The sequence below is a fragment of the Bubalus kerabau genome, chromosome 9 (assembly GCF_029407905.1).
Source record: "Bubalus kerabau isolate K-KA32 ecotype Philippines breed swamp buffalo chromosome 9, PCC_UOA_SB_1v2, whole genome shotgun sequence".
Classification (NCBI taxonomy): Eukaryota; Metazoa; Chordata; class Mammalia; order Artiodactyla; family Bovidae; genus Bubalus; species Bubalus kerabau.
The window spans coordinates 90,164,622-90,183,015 of record NC_073632.1 but is presented as its reverse complement, the minus strand read 5'-3'; the positions used below and the strand labels follow the sequence as shown (position 1 = coordinate 90,183,015).

General features: G+C 37.9%; 1 protein-coding gene across 10 annotated transcripts in view; it reads right to left on the bottom strand.

The window, feature by feature from the left end:
• The window catches only part of UTRN (utrophin), a 565,993-nt gene that overhangs the window by 126,169 nt on the left and 421,430 nt on the right, over positions 1–18,394 (bottom strand). For all 10 annotated transcript variants that reach the window (XM_055535865.1, XM_055535867.1, XM_055535866.1 and 7 more), the window contains one exon: positions 12,493–12,622. In XM_055535865.1, coding sequence (XP_055391840.1) covers positions 12,493–12,622 — 130 coding nt within the window. The remainder of the gene's footprint in view (positions 1–12,492; positions 12,623–18,394) is intronic.

The following is an 18,394-nucleotide window of genomic DNA, read 5'->3' as shown; positions in this document are numbered from 1 at the left end:
ATTACCAAAAGATGAGATTAAATTATTCTTGCCACAGAACATACACCTACAGAGTGCTTGTGACCAGTGACCCCAAGAAAAATAGTTTTATCTTTTCCCAGCTTGGTGACACAATTAATTATAAAATGAGGAAAAAAGAAGTGTAGAACTTTTTAGAAAAGAAGTAGCAAATATAGTAATTCCATTCAATAAGGATCAACTGCAAGTCTTTTACAAAATAGTGATGATTGGCAAGTTGCCCTGATAGATTTCAGGAGTCAAATTTTGTTTCATTTGCCCTCAAGCCCCCACAGTAGTTAGAAGTTCAAAAATGTTAGATTGGAAGTTTGAGGATACCTGTGGAACTTTCCAACCCTATGTAGTTCCTATGCTCCCCTTTACCCTATGGGGGAGGGACGTGCTGTCTCAAATAAGAGATACTCAGAGAAGGGTTTTCTCAATTTCTTAGTCATCAACAGGCGGTACAATTAACAATACTTTATATGTTGTTGTAAATACATAATATAAATATATTTACATAATTACAGTTTGCCTAGTTAGGTATGGGTATAAATAAAATAAAGGTATACCTAATTCTATTTATAGATCTATACTTGATTAATTTGTATATAAATATGTATGCTATATATGCATATTATATATATACTGTATAATTAAATATATATTGCAGTAATATAATGTGTGAGTGGCTGATATTAATTGGTATAGATTGATGTACTGTGATATATGTTCTATATACTGTATTATTATATATGTGTGACATGTATTATTGCAGTGCATTGGTTTGTGTTGGTTGGTATTAACTGTGTACGTGTTGTATTGCTGTAGTATATATATTAATTAATATATTGATTATAACGATTAATTCAAATATATTGATTTATATATATGTCAATAAGTTTATACTTGTTGCCATATATAAATACATATATAAATACATTTTACATTTAGGTATATCTGTATACTAAAATGAGATAAAGAGGTTATACATTTATTATTTAAATTTATACAGAGACTTAAACTAGACATTAGACCTAAATTAACATATCTTTAAATTCATGTTGTTAAAATGTAAATTTTAAAAATTAAAAAATTAAATTGACAACTGCTTGACAATTCCTTTGCCATAAAACCCCCATAGGTGTAATTGGGGAAGCCAGACAAAAAATTGGTTTTCTGGCAAAACGGCCCCCTAGAGTGGGTCCATCTTCCCGCTCAAACTAAAAAAGTAGCGGCTTCTTATCCAGGATTGATAGCTACTTTGATATTAAAAGAAAAAAGCGGAACATTGAATTATTTGGTAAAGAGCCATCAGAAATTGTAATTCCATATAATAAAAAACAACTTGATGTGCTTCTAATGTTTGAAAATTGGCAGATTACTATAAGAAACTATTTTGGTCAAAATTTTTGCATCATTTTCCTTCACATGTTTTGCTGAATTTTATATCCAGACATCCAGTTATTTTTCCTGTCAGATGTAAACAGTCTCCTATTCCAAATGCTCAGATAGCCTTTACTGACAGGTCAGCAAATGGTAAAGCCTCCATAGTTACTAAAAATCACCAAAAGGTTTTAGAAACACAGGAAACTTCAGCTCAAAGAGCTGAACTAACAGCAGTCATAGAGGCTTTTGCTATGTTTACAGATGAGGAATTTAATCTTTACTCTGATTCTCAGTATGTGGTCAGGCTGATTCCACACATTGAAACTGCGGTTTTGCCTGAAAATAAAACTACCATATTTCATTTGTTAACTAAGTTACAGCAACAAATTTGGAAAAAAAAATATTTTTCATTGGACACATTCGGGCTCATTCCGGATTGCCTGGCCCTTTAAATGCCTTTAATGATTTGGCTGACTTGTTAACCAGAAATACAGTGGCTACTGTGATTGAGGAGGCCAGAGCCTCTCACTCACTTCATCATCAATACGCTACTGCTTTAAGATATCAATTCCAAATTCCCAGAGAGACTGCTCGAGAGATTGTGCGTTCTTGCTTACACTGCCCCACTGTTTATAATAATCTACCTATGGGAGTTAATCCTCATGGTCTCAAACCTAACGTACTCTGGCAGACAGATGTAACTCATGTTTCTTCATTTGGAAAACTGTCCTTTGTTCATGTAACTGTAGATACCTTTTCTCACATTATTATTACAACTGCTCGTACCGGAGAGACAGGTAAAGATGTAATACAACATCTCTTTACTTGTTTTTCATATTTGGGCCTGCCAAAAGTTTTGAAAACTGACAATGCTCCTGCTTACACTTCTAAGACTTTTCAGAAATTTTGTATAAAGTTTCAAATTAAACATAATACAGGCATCCCTTATTACCCACAGGGACAAGCCATTGTTGAAAGAGCGCATCAAACATTAAAAATCCAAATTCAAAAACTAAAAGAAGGGGAGTTTAAGTATAGTTCTCCCCATCAAATCTTGCAACATGCTCTTTTCGTAATAAATATTTTAAATACTGATTTCAGCCAGAACTATTGCAATGCTTCGTCATTGGTGCCTGGAGCAATTAAATGCAAAACCATTAGTCAAATGGAAGGCCCTCTCAGGACAATGGAAGGGTCCTGACCCATTATTAACTATCGGTCGAGGATGTGCTTATATTTTTCCACAGGATGCAGATTCTCCAATTTAGACAGGCTGATTCACCATGTTGCAGACCCCCAGACATCCAGTTCACCCATTGCTTCGATCACAAAAGAGGAGCCCGCCAGAAGGGGAGGCAAGATAAACATCGAGATCCCGGCGGGACCGACGGGGCTGCTGCAGCGCGAACTCCAACCAGAAAATAATTCTACTTATTCTGATTTGGCTTGTCTACCCTCTCCTTATGTTTTTCTCTTTACCAACGATTCTGGAAAACTTAATGTACATGTGACTTTAAACTGGTGGACCCAATGTAGTGACCTGTGAACAATGTATGCTCTCATCTTGTTTAAACCCTCAATATAATGTTTGCTCCTTTGTAGTGTTACAACGTCCACCTTATCTTATAATGTAACCACTTATTGATATAACTATAGTCTTGCTGTATTACAACAACTTCAGGATTTAATGCGATTGCGACGATTTGTGGGCTTACTTATTTTAGGAATATCAACTTTAATAACCGCAATTACTTCTGTTACTGTGGCAGCAATATCATTGACTCAACAAGTGCATACTGCCCAATATGTTGATACCATGTCTAAAAATGTTTCACTAACTCTAACAACACAGGAAGCTATAGATAGGAAATTAGAGATGAGAGTAGACGCCTTAGAAGAGGCAATAATGCATATTGGGACTGATTTACAGGCTTTAAAAGTGAAAATGGCTTTGTCTTGCCACGCTGATTACCGGTGGATATGCGTGACATCTTTAAAGGTAAATGAGACAGATTATGAATGGAAAAAAAATCAAAAATCATATCTCAGGTGTTTGGAACAGCTCTGACATTGGCCTGGACTTAGGGAAACTTCATAATCAAATACAGACCCTGAAACACTCTTGACTGGATTTTACCACAGCTAATGACTTTTTTCACACCTTCTCTAACTTTTATTTCTAGAAAAAACATTCTGTCTAATCTTATAATCATTCTTCCTTGTATGGTCAGGATTCTTCGGCAGAACATTCAGAAGCTCGCGACTGAGCTGCATCTGGCTGTTTTAAGAAATAAAAAAGGGGGAGATGCCGGGAGCCGGCATATTGCATATTGAGTGCATATTGCATATTGAGTGAGGATCTGTAATAGCTCAACTGGAATTCTATCACTGCCTGGAGCCAGCGCGAGGAACTCCGCCCATGACAAAGGTCATGAGGAAGGAGGCTCGGCATACGCAAAGGCGGGATCGAGCCTCAGGAGTCCCCCTGGAAATTCTCGAGCATCTACCCCCAAAACCAGAGTCTGCCTACTTTCTGCTTTGTGCTTTCACCTACACCTCTGACTTTACGGGGGGCTGTCCCCCACTACCTCTCTCTGAAAAAAGAGTTAGCTCACAGCTCCAGTTAATAATTCTTGGATGTGACAGTGTTTCAACCTACAAACTCCTTTGGAAATCCTCTAGCCTGCCTGAATGGGTTTTTCCGGCCACATGTGATTGTTCAGAGCCTCCCAACTGTGAGAGGCAGGAGATGTTCTAAACTGCCTAAACACAGATTCCTTTGAGTAGTTAAAAGATTGATTAGAAATTGTTTTGGTGAAGGGTTTTTCACTTGTTGGGCCAATGTTTGCTGCTAAGTCTCCATACTCCTTACCTACTGTGTCCTTGGCAGTGTATTGATTGATATAATGGGTGTATAGAAATGTAAAATGCCGCTTTGTCCAATGCTTTTTGGAAGGCTGGCGCCTGACTTTGGAATAATCACCTTTAGAGAAAGATAAGTTTCTTAAAATGTTAACAGGCCTCCGGGCCAGAAGATGATGTCAATCACCTGAACTTTTGCATATGATAAGTTTGCAGGAAGAAAGCCTGGCTTGCTGCATGACTCTACCCCTTCCCCCATTATCCTCTATGCATACCTTAAGGTATAAAAACTACTTTGGAAAATAAAGTGCGGGCCTTGTTCACTGAAACTTGGTCTCCCCATGTCACTATCTCTCCCAAATTCCAGCTGAGCGTCCATCTGGAGCGCGGATGTCCTCTGCGACCATTTATTTGCCTGGGCTTCTAAGACCCACTCGAGAAGGTGTCTAAGGCGGGGCACCTTCCGCTATTCGAGAGGGCGCCTGCGGCCTCCGTGGTCAGAGCTAACCTGGTGTCACGGGTTATATTGATTTTCCGCGTAAACCAAGCCACTCAGCTTCTTTTCTCCACTGAATTTTCCTACTGAGCTATCCTTATTTCAGCCGCTTTTCTCCACTGAATTTCCTCACTGAGCTATCCTTATTCTATTACTCTTTGTATCCTTAATTAAAGTGTAATTAAGCAGTTATTCCCTGACCCTCGCCTAGCCGTCTCTCCTTCGAATACCCTGGATCAGCCGGGGCTGGTCCCCGGCACATATTAACTGTTGTACTAATTTTTTATAAGTAGACAAATATAGCTAAGATAGTTTGCTATGATGGTTAAAGCCAACAAGGGATGTGACAAGCCTGAGTTGGCATTTCGGATGTGACAGTATGCATCCAAATATCACAAAGTCTCAGTTTCCTCATCTGTCAAATGGGTGGTAAAGTATTTAGACCTCAAAGAGTTGCGATGAGAATTTCAGGAAACAGTCCCTGGCACGTTTATAACTTATTCAAGGATAAATGTTGGTTTGTGGTGAACACTCATGTGGACTAACATTTTTCTCTTCTTCCTTCCTTTCTGGGCATTGATTCCTCTTCCATCTGACATGATGCTTATAAAGCGGAGGGTGGGGGGCGGGGTCTGCCAATCCCACAAGACCCAAGCTCCATGTTTCTCAAGCTAAGTCAGTTGCTGCTCTCTCTTGAAACGTGCTAGATCTAAAGAAGGGCTTTCCCTCCCTGATATGTGATTGTGAGGTACAAGGTCATAGGAAAGCAAAGAAAATGAAAACCTGTGGAGAGAGGTAGAAAGGGCCAGCTGTGTGCTTGGTTCCTGTGATCAGCTGTGTCCTTGTGTTCAACGTAATTTTGTTATGGGGTTTAATATTGATAAATTACCCCCTGTGTCTATGCTTATGGAAGCTGGGTGTCTGTCACTTACAATGAGTGAGGTTCTAACTAATAAACTTGTTATTAGGAAAACAAAAAATTCCCTGGGGAAAAACACCCATGAGTTTTACTGCCTCATTACTTAGGTTATGTATAATTTGGTCTCATTTTATGAGACGCAAGGAAATAATTACTGCCACCATTTTTATGTGATCTTATGTTATACTGAGAATCAATATAAGAGTTACTTCTAAAGTCTATGATAATTTCACCTTTTCACTCATTTAACGGTCATGAAATTTTATGTGTACAAGTTTGCTAATACTGGCACAAAATGGACTGACATAGTGGACTGAAAAATGTCATTTATTATTTCTTTGTTATATCACAAAATATATGAGATTTCACAGAGGTGAAAAATACTAATTGGCTTTCTAAAATAATATGAAGCATTTAATAATTAAAAGAAAATAGCATATTCTGAGTTAAAATATTAAACATTACTAAATATACACACAGTTATTAAAGGTCAAAGAGGAAAAACACTAATCCATACATACTTTTCATCTGAAAAGTTTTTTATGAGCCATGAATTCCTGGTGGCTCAGATGGTAAAGAGTCCACCTGCAATGTGGGAGACCTGGGTTCGATCCCTGCATTGGGAAGATACCCTGGAGAAGGGAACGGCTTCCCACTCCAGTATTCTGGCCTGGAGAATTCCATGGACTGTATACTCCTGCTACTGCTAAGTCACTTCAGTCGTGTCCAACTCTGCGCGACCCCATAGATGGCAGCCTACCAGACTCCCCTGTCCCTGGGATTCTCCAGGCAAAAACACTGGAGTGGGTTGCCATTTCCTTCTTCAATACATAAAAGTGAAAAGTGAAAGTGAAGTCGCTCAGTCATGTCTGACTCTTAGCGACCCCATGGACTGCACTATATATACTATATACTATATAATGTTTTATTTTTTCTTCTATCATTTAAATGAAACACCAGGCTGAAAAAGAAACAATGTTCAAACAGCCTTCAGTAAAATAACAGTTGTAGTAATAGTAATGTCTTGACGGGAATAAATTTTAAAGAAGACTCAAAGGGAAATTTATGAGCAAAATAATGCAATCTTTTTTTTGTCTTAAAATCAGAACCTGAGTAGAGGAAAACAGCTTTTCCACACCCACATTGACAATCATTTGTATAATTTTCTGAACACTTTTAGAGGTGAACTATACTGTTAAAGTGTTAACTGTTTTGTTTAATAATTGCTACCATAGCTTCAATTCATAAAATATGTATGTGTGTGTGGGTGTGTGTGCGCACCTGCCTGCATCTGTGTGTGGGTAGAGAGGGGGATGCAGACATGACTCTAATTCCATGTGCAATTTTTACTTTTAACCTGAACTCTACATAACAGATAGGTGAGAAGGTATGTATATTCCCTGACTACCTCAAGAGGTGTAGGGGCAGGGGTAGGCTAAAGCCCCACAGCTGTCCTGCCCGTCTCCTTTCACTATGCAGCTGTGTGGTTTTCAAAGGAGTTCACATCTGGGACTGACAACCACAAAGGAGGTTGGGTGAACAAGCAAGAAGCCAAGAAACATTTGCGCAGGCTTAAGAGTCTCTAGCGGAAAAGGCAATGGCACCCTACTCCAGTACTCTTGCCTAGAAAATCCCATGGATGGAGGAGCCTGGTAGGCTGTAGTCCATGGGGTCGCTAAGAGTTGGACACAACTGAGCGACTTCCCTTTCACGATTCACTTTCATGCATTGGAGAAGGAAATGGCAACCCACTCCAGTGTTCTTGCCTGGAGAATCTCAGGGACGGGGGAGCCTGGTGGGCTTCCGTCTATGGGGTCGCAGAGTTGGACACGACTGAAGCGATAGCAGCAGCAACTTAGCAGAAGCAAGAGGCTCTAGACAGTAAGAGTCAGGAAAGACCTAAGAGGTCAGTGGCCAGTGAGCAGAGGGAAAGAGAAAGGAGAGGAGAATGAAGGGATGAGTTGAACACAAGCCCCCAAACCCAAGGTTAAGGAAGGTTACCAACACACAAGGTTGGTTCTGTTCTTTGATCTACTCCATATTAGCTGATGACCTTGGTCAGCGCCACAGTATTTTCTTGGCTTTGTGTTTTAACTTAATTTTTTTTTAAAAAGGCATGCTATACAATCTGCTCAATTCATTAGGCCAAATACAAAAGTGGTTTGAAGAGTACACATAGTAAGACCAGTATGAATGATGATGAAATGTTTGCTGTTTCATTGTTCTACTTTTTAACAGATATAAACCAGGTGGTTAAAACCAAATAAAAAACAATTTAGTCAGTCATATCTGACTCTTTGCGACCCCATGGACTGCAGCATGCCAGGCCTCCCTGAGGAGGGAGTTTACCCAAACTCATGTCCATTGAGTCACTGATGCCATCCAACTATCTCATCCTCTGTTGTCCCCTTCTCCTCCTGCCCTCAATCTTTCCCAGAATCAGGGTCTTTTCAGTTCAACCTCACTAAAAGGAAATATTATACATTGACATGATACAATTCAAGTTAAATTAAGTAGTTCCCTATCACTCAAGAGAAGGAAACTATTGACAAAGTTGTGAACTTTGTTAAATTTCTAAATTATTCAGATAATTTTAGTTCAAGTAAAAATTATATTGACTGAATAACCTTACACAGGCAGAATGAGTAATTCTGGGAAGCTGAGTGGTCCAGATGGCTATATTTCATTCATTTAGCCCTATTTTTGTATGGTTGCCATTTTGGAAGGAAATTTACTAAAATATAACATAAACTCCTATGCCTTCTCTTAACTGATTTATATTCTATCTTCAAAAATAAACAAACCACAGCTCATTGCTTCAGCTTTTCTTTTATTGTAAAAATCCCCAAAGACTACTCTAGTTTGTTTTATTTTAGAATTCTCATGTATCCTTTTTATAATTTTCTTTCTCCTCATTGCTGTCAGACTGCCAGACATCATTTCTCACTGCCACTCTTTCCCCTGCCGTATCATATCCATCTTGCTACATACCCATAATTCACTGGAAAACAAGGGAAACTAGTTACGACAGTGACTAAAGTAAGAGTTAATACCTCTGAGAGAGTGGCTTTTCTACGATCTTCACTATATTTTTGACATAATACTGTCTTGGCTGCTCAGATAATTTCTCACACTCTTTCAGATTCTCAACAAATGGGAGAGGTCACTAAGCAAGGGCAGGGCTGAGCTTCAGACACAGATATTAGTATATAGTCAGAGAGGCAACCAGGTACCAGGGAGCAAGGAGAAGAGCTGGAGAGGAATGGGTTCAGGCTGACACACAGCCTCAGTGAGTGGGACAGAATGAGCAAGGGCTGGGTAGGCAAAGGAAGAAGGAGTTGGAGATGAGGCAGAAGAGGCCAATAGGCAGAAAAAAAATAGGATGGGCAACAAAATCGTTACCTGCAGACCATCATGAGAAGTTGGTGTTAAATGACATTAGTTTGGAGCAGAGAGAGGAATGAGATGCTACTAAACAGAAAAATGAAGTGAAAGTGTTAGTTGCTCAGTTGAGTCTGATTCTTTGCAACCCCAAGGACTGTAGTCTGCCAGGGTCTTCTGTTCATGGAATTCTTCAGGCAAGAATACTGGAGTGGGTTGTCATTTCCTTCTCTAGGGGATCTTCCCAATCCAGGAATTAAATCTGGTTTCCCTTCATTGCAGGCAGATTCTTTACTGTCTGAGCCACCAGGGAAACTGAGGCCAAATCACTGTGCAGCTTTGCATGATAGGTAAAGGAGTTCAGATCCTATTGCAGAGGCTACTAGAGGTTTTAAACCAGGGTAGCAAATGCTAGCTCTGTGTTTTAAATACATCATGGTAGCATCTACCTTGATGTAGAGATACCAATTAAGAAAGTATTGCAACAGTCCTAGGAAAAGATGGTAAGGACCTGAAATAGGGAAATTAATGTTAGTAGTGATTTTTAGTGTTTAAAATATATATACTTGAAAGTTGTTAGGAGACTAGATCTTAAAAGTTCTCATCACAAGGGAAAAAGTTGGAACTATGTGAGATGTTAGATGTTCCTAGTCTTACGTGGTGATCATTTAACAATATATACAAATATTAACTCATTATGTTGTACATCTTAAACTTGTACAATGTCATGTAAATTATATCTCAATAAAGCTAGGGGGAAAAAAGAAAATTTTTAGCAGAGCATACCTGATAAGATTCTTGGTCAACAACTGATTATTTGGTTGAAATAATTAGTTTGCTTGTTTTTTTAACAGCATTTATTAAATGCTGCCTGAGAGCAACTCATCCAGTGTTACTCAGTAAGAAAATGAAACAATAAACTATCATAAAATGCACATATACACATATGCCACTATGAGATAGTAATTGATAATAGAAAAAAAGAAGCTAGGAGAAAAGGTTTCAGGAGAGAAAAATCATGGAGAGAAGTATTTTCTGAAATAGTTGTTCAAAAGTAAAGAAACGGATTCATCTTGGTGTGTCCTTTGGTACATTACACATAGCATACTCAATAAATGCTTATTAAATAGAACCCCCCCAAAAATCATACAGGTTCCCTCTGCTCTATTTCCTTCAACACTGAGTACTTTGGGTAGCATCAAAAAAGATAACTAATGTTCAAACACTCTGTTTCTGACAGCAGAGGTTCATAAGTCACAGTAAACAACAAAGTATAAAAGCTATTATGTGTAATTTTCTTTCATTTACTTTTAACAACAGGTAAAATCAGCCAACATTATACAAAATAATATCAGGAAAGGAGAAAGCATGGGAATGACTAATTGTAAAAAAATATATATATATATCATAAAGTTACACTGACATGACTTTTTTTTCTTGCCTCCCAATATAGTATATGAAAATGGACCTTAAAAATTCCCAATATAAGGGCTCAAAAAGCAGTATGTTTTTACCCTTCAAATTGACTAACCATTGAGGAAGAAAATTGATAGCAAAGTGAAACTCAAGTGATGTAAACACTTTTCTACTGCTATGAAGTAACTGATTATAAAAATTTTTCCTCTATTCTCTGAAAAGTATTGGGGAAACAAGGAGATGAGGCAGGCAGATTTAAGGCAGACTTTAAATTGGATAAAGTAAGACAAGTGAACTTATTTTTCTTCCAAGCTTAAAAAAACAAGTGAAATAGCGCCTTCTTGCTGTATTTAAGTTGAAATGTGCTGTCCAACCGCCCAGGGCCTCTGTAATCTGCACCAGCCAGCACACACAAACTCTTCGCTCGTACCTCCCATGAAGGCACAGTCCCTGACCACCCCCTCCATCAACCCCTGCCCCTCTTCCTGAGCTCTGCTGACTTTCCCTGACAAACAGCTGCTCTGCTCCTCACGCTGGGCTGCTGCTTCTAATGGTTCTATCCTAACTAATCACCTTAATCCACACCCAAGCATGCTCAGTATCCAATCCACACCCAAGCATGCTCAGCATCCAAGTCATTCAACCACCTACTACGTAGGTGTGTGCATGGTGTGTGTGCATACATTATGTCCATGTATGTATATGATACACATGTAATTTCATCTGTAACAGAGTACCCAGAGGGCATAGTCCTCCAAAGATAGAAATAACCATCATGAACAATTTGCAGACTGTGAGAGGTGGAGACTCAACAATGATTTAGGTCCCCAGGTAGGCTGACTGGAAAAACAGTGATACCGGCAGGAAAGAGTAGTAAAGCAAAGCTGCAAGAGATGATAAGCGTGCCGTGTGTGTCTCTGTATGTATACACACACACACACACACATTCCCCCAAAGGGTCAAGAAAAGTGGTATGATCCTGATGGGAAATTTATTCCCATTGAAGTAGAGCTTCCCTGACAAAGGCTGAGAAGGAAAATGGCTACTTTCCAAATGTCTGATCCGGTTCCAACTACAGTCAAAGCATTTTCCAACACTACATCCCTTACAAGTAACAAATGCTCATGAATTACACCTCTGGACACAGCATGAGAAATCGTTCAGGTCTGCTTTTACTATGGAAAGTGAATGATGAGAAAATATTCTGAATGGCATGTTTATTTTTTAAATGCATCAGAATGCTTTTATGCCAAAAGTGAAAAATCAAAATGAAGATATATGTTGGCCCCCAAGTTCATCTCTTAAATCTACTATGTAATTTATTACTAGTTGCTAGTGAGGTAGATACCATTTCAGTTTTAAGCCAAAGTACATAAACAATATAAGCTGTTAGCATCTAAATTAAATAAATTCTGTGGTCTGCTTATAAAAGAAAGGCACTTTAGTGTCTTATTTAAATTTGTAATCTTGAAAAAGAGAAGTTAAAAAACATTACTTTATAGATATTTGAATAATTTATGTTTACTTATATCCTAAATATCATTCTTCTATATATAATTATTTATCATATAGTTTAAATGTAAGAAATGTAACTATTTATTTCTTAAAGAAATTATTTGTAGTTATAGTATGCTTTTTAATAAATTAATTTGTCTGCAGTTAATTCCCTTTTAAAATAATGACACTGATTATACAGTCATTTCATTTTTTAATTTAAGAATCTAGATATTTATTAATGACAAATTTGACTAAAGTAATAGTTAGAAGAAAAATTTTAATACTAGGCCCTGATATTCTGTAAGGAATTTAAAAATATCAGGTCCTCAGTTCAGTTCCGTCGCTCAGTCGTGTCTGACTCTGCAACCCCATGAATCACAGCACGCCAGGCCTCCCTGTCCATCACCAACTCCCGGAGTTCACTCAAACTCCTGTCCACCGAGTCCTTAATGCTGCAAAAAAATTCTCTAGTAGATTTTGGTGTTTTGTTCTCCTCATATTTATTTTTATGACATACTAAAGAAACCAGTCTCACCTGTTTTTGATTGTAGGTTTCTTCTTGGTTCTTCAGGGGCCTCAATTGGCTGATCAGCCAGGAAAACTCGAGCTTGGTCTATAGCATTCAGGACAGAATACTCTTTCTCCTTTAACTCACGTCTCAGTGCCTTTGCAAAGAGAAGGAAAAGTTGAATTTGTAACCCAATGTGTTCACCAAGTCATGGAATATCTTCAATTAGACCACTTCTGTTCACACTTGTCAAGGCAATGGCTAATCACCAGCATGTAAGCGAAGTTAAAAAATGAAAATGTAACTTCTACACATTGGAATAATGAAACATGAATAAAAGCAAAAAGATGATTCCTGTAGAACTAACATGAAAAAACCCACCAAAACCCCCTAAATTTACAATATTCACCTGAGGGAAATTGCTAGAGTATATCTGAACTTACATAAAATGTACTTGAGGGTTATCAGATTGCTAAAATATAAGAGCCTGGTCTAAGATACTTTTCTCTTATGAGACTGACTGACCAAAAAGATAACATCCAATGATACAGAAAGAGGCAATTTCACAAGTAGTAATGAGATCCTCAGAAGTGTTTTACATCCTTTGGAATATATTAAGAAAAAAAAATTAAGAGACAGAAACAAAGTACATGAAATCAAAACTAAACCAAAGAGAACACATAAAAGACAATCTCCAATTATCTTAAAATATATTCTATCTCTCATGCTGAGGCAATTACAATTTTTTCCTTGTGACATTTTTCATGCAAATCTACGAGTCTCGGAACAGTGTATCTATAGTACTTTGGCTGTTCTCAGTAGGGTTGAACTTTCACCTCTGCCCCTATAAACACTTGGTGATTAAGACTAATTGACTAGGGTTTAAAAACAACAAAACTCATCCAGCTGCTACTGAAAGATAAGAGTAAAAGAAGACTTTCTCATGTGCTATTTCAATACTGTAGCTAGATCAAAATTATTGTTATCCTGTTAAATTATGTACATAAACACCTACTGGCTCTAATATTTTGCTTTTAATACAGTTCCTTGGCAATGCATTATGAAAACTCAACTTTTTATTTTCTAAAATATTACCCTCTAAATTGTATGTTACAATCAACCAAATCCTCTGAACCTAAGTATTTTTAACAGCATTTGATATACTGGGATGATAGGATATTTGGAGGCCATATCTTCATCATCCACAGTAAATAAAAACCAAAAATTATAAATACCTAGAAGGAGAAGGAAATGGCAACCCACTGCAGTATTCTTGCCTGGAGAATCCCAGAGACAAAGGAGTCTGGTGGGCTGCTGTCTATGGGGTCGCACGGAGTCAGACACAACTGAAGTGACTTAGCAGCAGCAGCAGAAATATCAGAATAATCTTATGTAAAAAAACCTGAACCTGAGCACCAGAAAAACACTGGTAATGAAGTTGAAAGAGACCATCACAGGTAGGGAGGTGTGAGAAGAGCAGGCAAGGAGTAGAGAGAAATGGAGTTGACAGTGTTGGTTTTTGTGATAAGCACTGTAAATATTATTTGACTTATAAATTGTATAAGCATAAATTGTATACAATTATTACTTTGATAAAAATTTCAAATTAAAGAAATAAAAGTACACAACAACAATAACAAAAATACCAACCCATAATTTGTTGTTGTTGTTTAGTAGCTAAGTCCTATGCAACTCTTTTGCAACCCCACAGACTATAGCCTGCCAGGCTCCTCTGCCCATGGGATTTCCCAGGCACAGGGTGTTGGCAGGGAATGTCTCCTGAACTCCTTGGATGCACCAAGGAAGGGAAGTAGAGGAGGCAAGTGTGGGCAGGTGGGAACCATAAAAATATGGGGTTCAAGCTCTAATGCCAATTCACCACTCACATATCCTAGGGAACAGCATACATTCAATATCTTTTCATACTCTATTTTGCAAATATAATTTTGTTATTCAATTTGTTCTATTCCAATTATATTTAATTGCATGTCAGAAATGAGTTTAACTTTCAACAGCACTATACATATAATCATTCTACCACCCTTTACCTCTCAATTAGACATAAAAGAAAACCAGCATTTCCTAACCACCTGGTGCACGTTAATGATAAGATAATTAGACTCCAACAGAGTTGTTTTGTACACAGAGCTACAAAGTGGCATTCAGCTTTAGGTTCTAATATCACATGACATATATGAACTATCTTAAATGAGCATAACACTATCTAATTGGAATTTCTTCTTTTTTAATGACTTTATATTTTCATTCAAAACAATTCTGTTCTCAGACAATAACAAGTATTAGCAAGGATGTGAAGAAGTTGGAACCTTCATAAACTGATGCTGGAATGCTTAAAATAGTGCATCGACTTTGAAAAGCAATTTGGAAATCCCTAAAAATGTTAAACACAGTTACCTTTTGATCCAGTAATACCACTCCTAGGTATATACCTAAGAGAACTGAAAGCATATGTCCCCATAAAAACTCACACATGAACATTCATAGCAATGTTATTCATATTAGCCAAAAGGTGGTCACAACCAAAACATCCATCAACTAGTGAATGGATAAACAAAATGCTGTATATCCATATAATATCTCATTAGGCAACAGAAATGAATGAAATAGTGATACATGTTACAACATGGATGAGTCCTGAAAACATTACATAAAGTGAAAAAAGACAGACACAAAAGCCCATTACTATGAAATGCCCAAATAGGTAAGTGTATATACAGAGAGAGTAGATTGGTGGCAGCTTAGGACTTCAAGGTTGAGGGAAGAATGGGTGAGTTAACTGCTCATGGGCATCAGGTTTCTTGGGGTAGGGGGTAACAAAAATGTTCTAAAATTAGAGAGTGGTGATGACTGTACAACTCTGAATGTACTAACAGCCACTGACCATCTGGTCCCCTCACTTCATGGCAAACAGATGGGGATAAAACAGAAACAGTGGCAGATTCTATTTTCTTGGGCTCCAAAATCACTGTGAATGGTGACTACAGCCATGAAACTAAAAGACACTTGCTCCTTGCAAGAAAAATTATGACAAACCCAGACAGGGTATTAAAAAGCAGACATCACTTTGCTGACAATGGTCCATATAGTCAAAGGTATGATCTTTTTAGCAGTCATATACAGATGCAAGAGTTGGACCAAAAAGAAGTCTGAGCACTGAAGAACTGATGTTCTCCAACTGTGGTGCTGGAGAAGACTCTTGAGAATTCCTTGGACAACAAGGAGATCAAACCAGTCAATCCTAATCAACCCTGAATACTCATTGGAATGAAATCTAATACAGTTATGTTAAGTTTAAAAATAAAATAAAATTTAAAAAAAATAAAAATAAAAAAAATAAAACAAACAAAGAGCCAAAAAAAAAAAAAAAAGAAAAGAAAAGACCTTAATGCCGGGAAAGATTAAGGGCAGGAGGAGAAGGGTATGACAGAGAATGAGATGGTTGTATGACATCACCAACTCAATAGACATGAGTTTGAGCAAACTCTGGGAGATAGTGAAGGACAGGGAAGCCTAGCATGCTGAAGTTCATGGGGTTGCAAAGGGTCAGAAAGACTTAGCAGCTGAACAACAACTAAATTGCTCACTTTAATAGAGTGAATTTTAATGCTATGTGAATAATTTCTCAATGAAGTTATTAAAATAAAATAATTATGTTCTTTCCCCCAAAATAGTCCCCTAGGTAATCTCTTTATTTATGAACCTCCATTCCCACCCATCTGCAAGGTAATTGCTCATCCTGTATATTAAGTATGTTCCCACTGCAGCATTTCCAGGGACAGCTCATCCTCATATATCTCTCCCCTCCATTGCATCTCTCCCCTCCATTATACTGTTATTTCTTCCAGGTGAGGCTCACCTCTTAATTATTCAAAATTCTCAGTGCCTGTCTAGATATATACAGAATATATATATGTATGTATGTATGTATGTATGTGTGTGTGCACATGCACGCTTAGTTCCTCAGTCATGTCCGACTATTTGTGACCTCATAGCCCAACATGCTACTCTGTCTATGGGAATTCCCCAGGCAAGAATACTAGAGTGGGTTGCCATGCCCTCCTCCAGGGGATCTTCTACCCAGGGATGGAACCCAGGTCTCCTGTATTGCAGGCAGATTATTTACCATCTAAGCCACTGGGGAAGCCCAAGAATACTGGAGTGGGTAGCCTATCCCTTCTCCAGGGGAACTTTCCAACCCAGGAATCGAACTGGGGTCTCCTGCATTGCAGGTGGATTCTTTACCGGCTGAGCTATCAGGGAAGCCTACATAAAATACTTTATTAAAATTTAATGGGGTAAATAGCATACTTAATATATTATTGGGCTTTCCTTGTGGCTCAACTGGTAAAGAATAAGCCTGCAATGCAGGAGACCTGGGTTTGATCCCTGGGTTGGGAAGATCCCCTGGAGAAGGGGAAGGCTACCCACTCCAGTATTCTGGCCTGGAGAATTCCATGGACTGCATAGTCCATGGGGTCGCAAAGAGTCAGACATGACTGAGTGACTTTCAATTCACATATATCCTATATAAATATATATATATATATATATATATATATATCCATTTATTTCCCCAATAAATGCTTGGGGAACAAAGAATAAAAGAAGGCATGATTTCAGAATTAAATTTTAAATTCTGACAAAGTAAAATACACCAGAGCCCCCAGACTCTGACTATCTTAAAACGGAATAATTATTGGATTCCAGTTAGCTCTGGATTATTTGAATGATCTACCTTTAAAATTACTGGTAAATAATTTTGGCTGCAAAGTTAATTTTCTGTTATCATTTAATAAGTATATAGATAATCTAGTAACTCAGTGATTAAGTAGTATTTCACTTTGCTGTTGGTCATTGTTTTATTAATAACAAATATCCTTTTCTCTCTCTAACCAAAGAACTTATCTCACTGAAAGAAGTGATATAAGCTTACTTCATCTTGCTTATTTTTTCCGCATCCTAATTCATGAGGTAAATGCATAGGGTAACAGTTCCAAAACTGATGCAGTCATTAGGTTGAAAGTAGCACCTGTTATTACTATCATATCAAATTCATCTAAATGGACTAACTTAAAACAATGACAACTTATTTGTCATGAGTCTATGGATTGCTAATTTGACCAGCTCTTCTGCTGCTGTCATAGAGAATTGCTCATGGGGCTGTAAACATCTGGGGCTTGAATGGGATTGGAAGTCCAAGATGGTCTCACTCACATGTCTGGAATTACTGCTGGCTATTGGCTAGAACACCATGGTTTCCCTCTATGTGATCTCTAACTGCCCAATAGGCTGGATCAGCCTTCTTCAACATAATGATTGGTGTTCCCAGAGGGCAGAATGAAACCTGCAAGATCTTTCAAGGTATTAGCTTTAGAATAGCTCTGTCCAACAAAACTTTCTACAATGATGGAAATGTTCTAAAACTATGCAGGCCAATAAGGCAACACTAGTCATGTATGGCTATTTGGTATGCCCTTGAAATATGGCAGGTATAGTGGAGGAACTGAATTTTAAATTGTTTTTAAAATCATATAACAGAATCTGGCTATGTTGCTGACTCAGGCTTGGCTATCAGCCTAACAGTTCTCCATATCACAAAGCTTATGCATTTTCTATTCTAGTACATAGGCAGAAAGACCCTAATCCCCTCCCAGAAAAACATGTGTAAAATGAAGCTTGGGCTTAAAAGCAATAGACCACGATCAGCTGTAATAAGAGAAAGATATGGAATAAATTCAAAAAATACAATTGAAATTATATTTTAAATTATACAATTGAAATTATATTGTATGCTCCCTTCAGTCACCTCCGACTCTGTGCGACCCCATAGACAGCAGCCCATCAGGTTCACCCATCCTGGGATCATCCAGGCAAAAACACTGGAGTGAGTTGCCATTTCTTTCTCCAA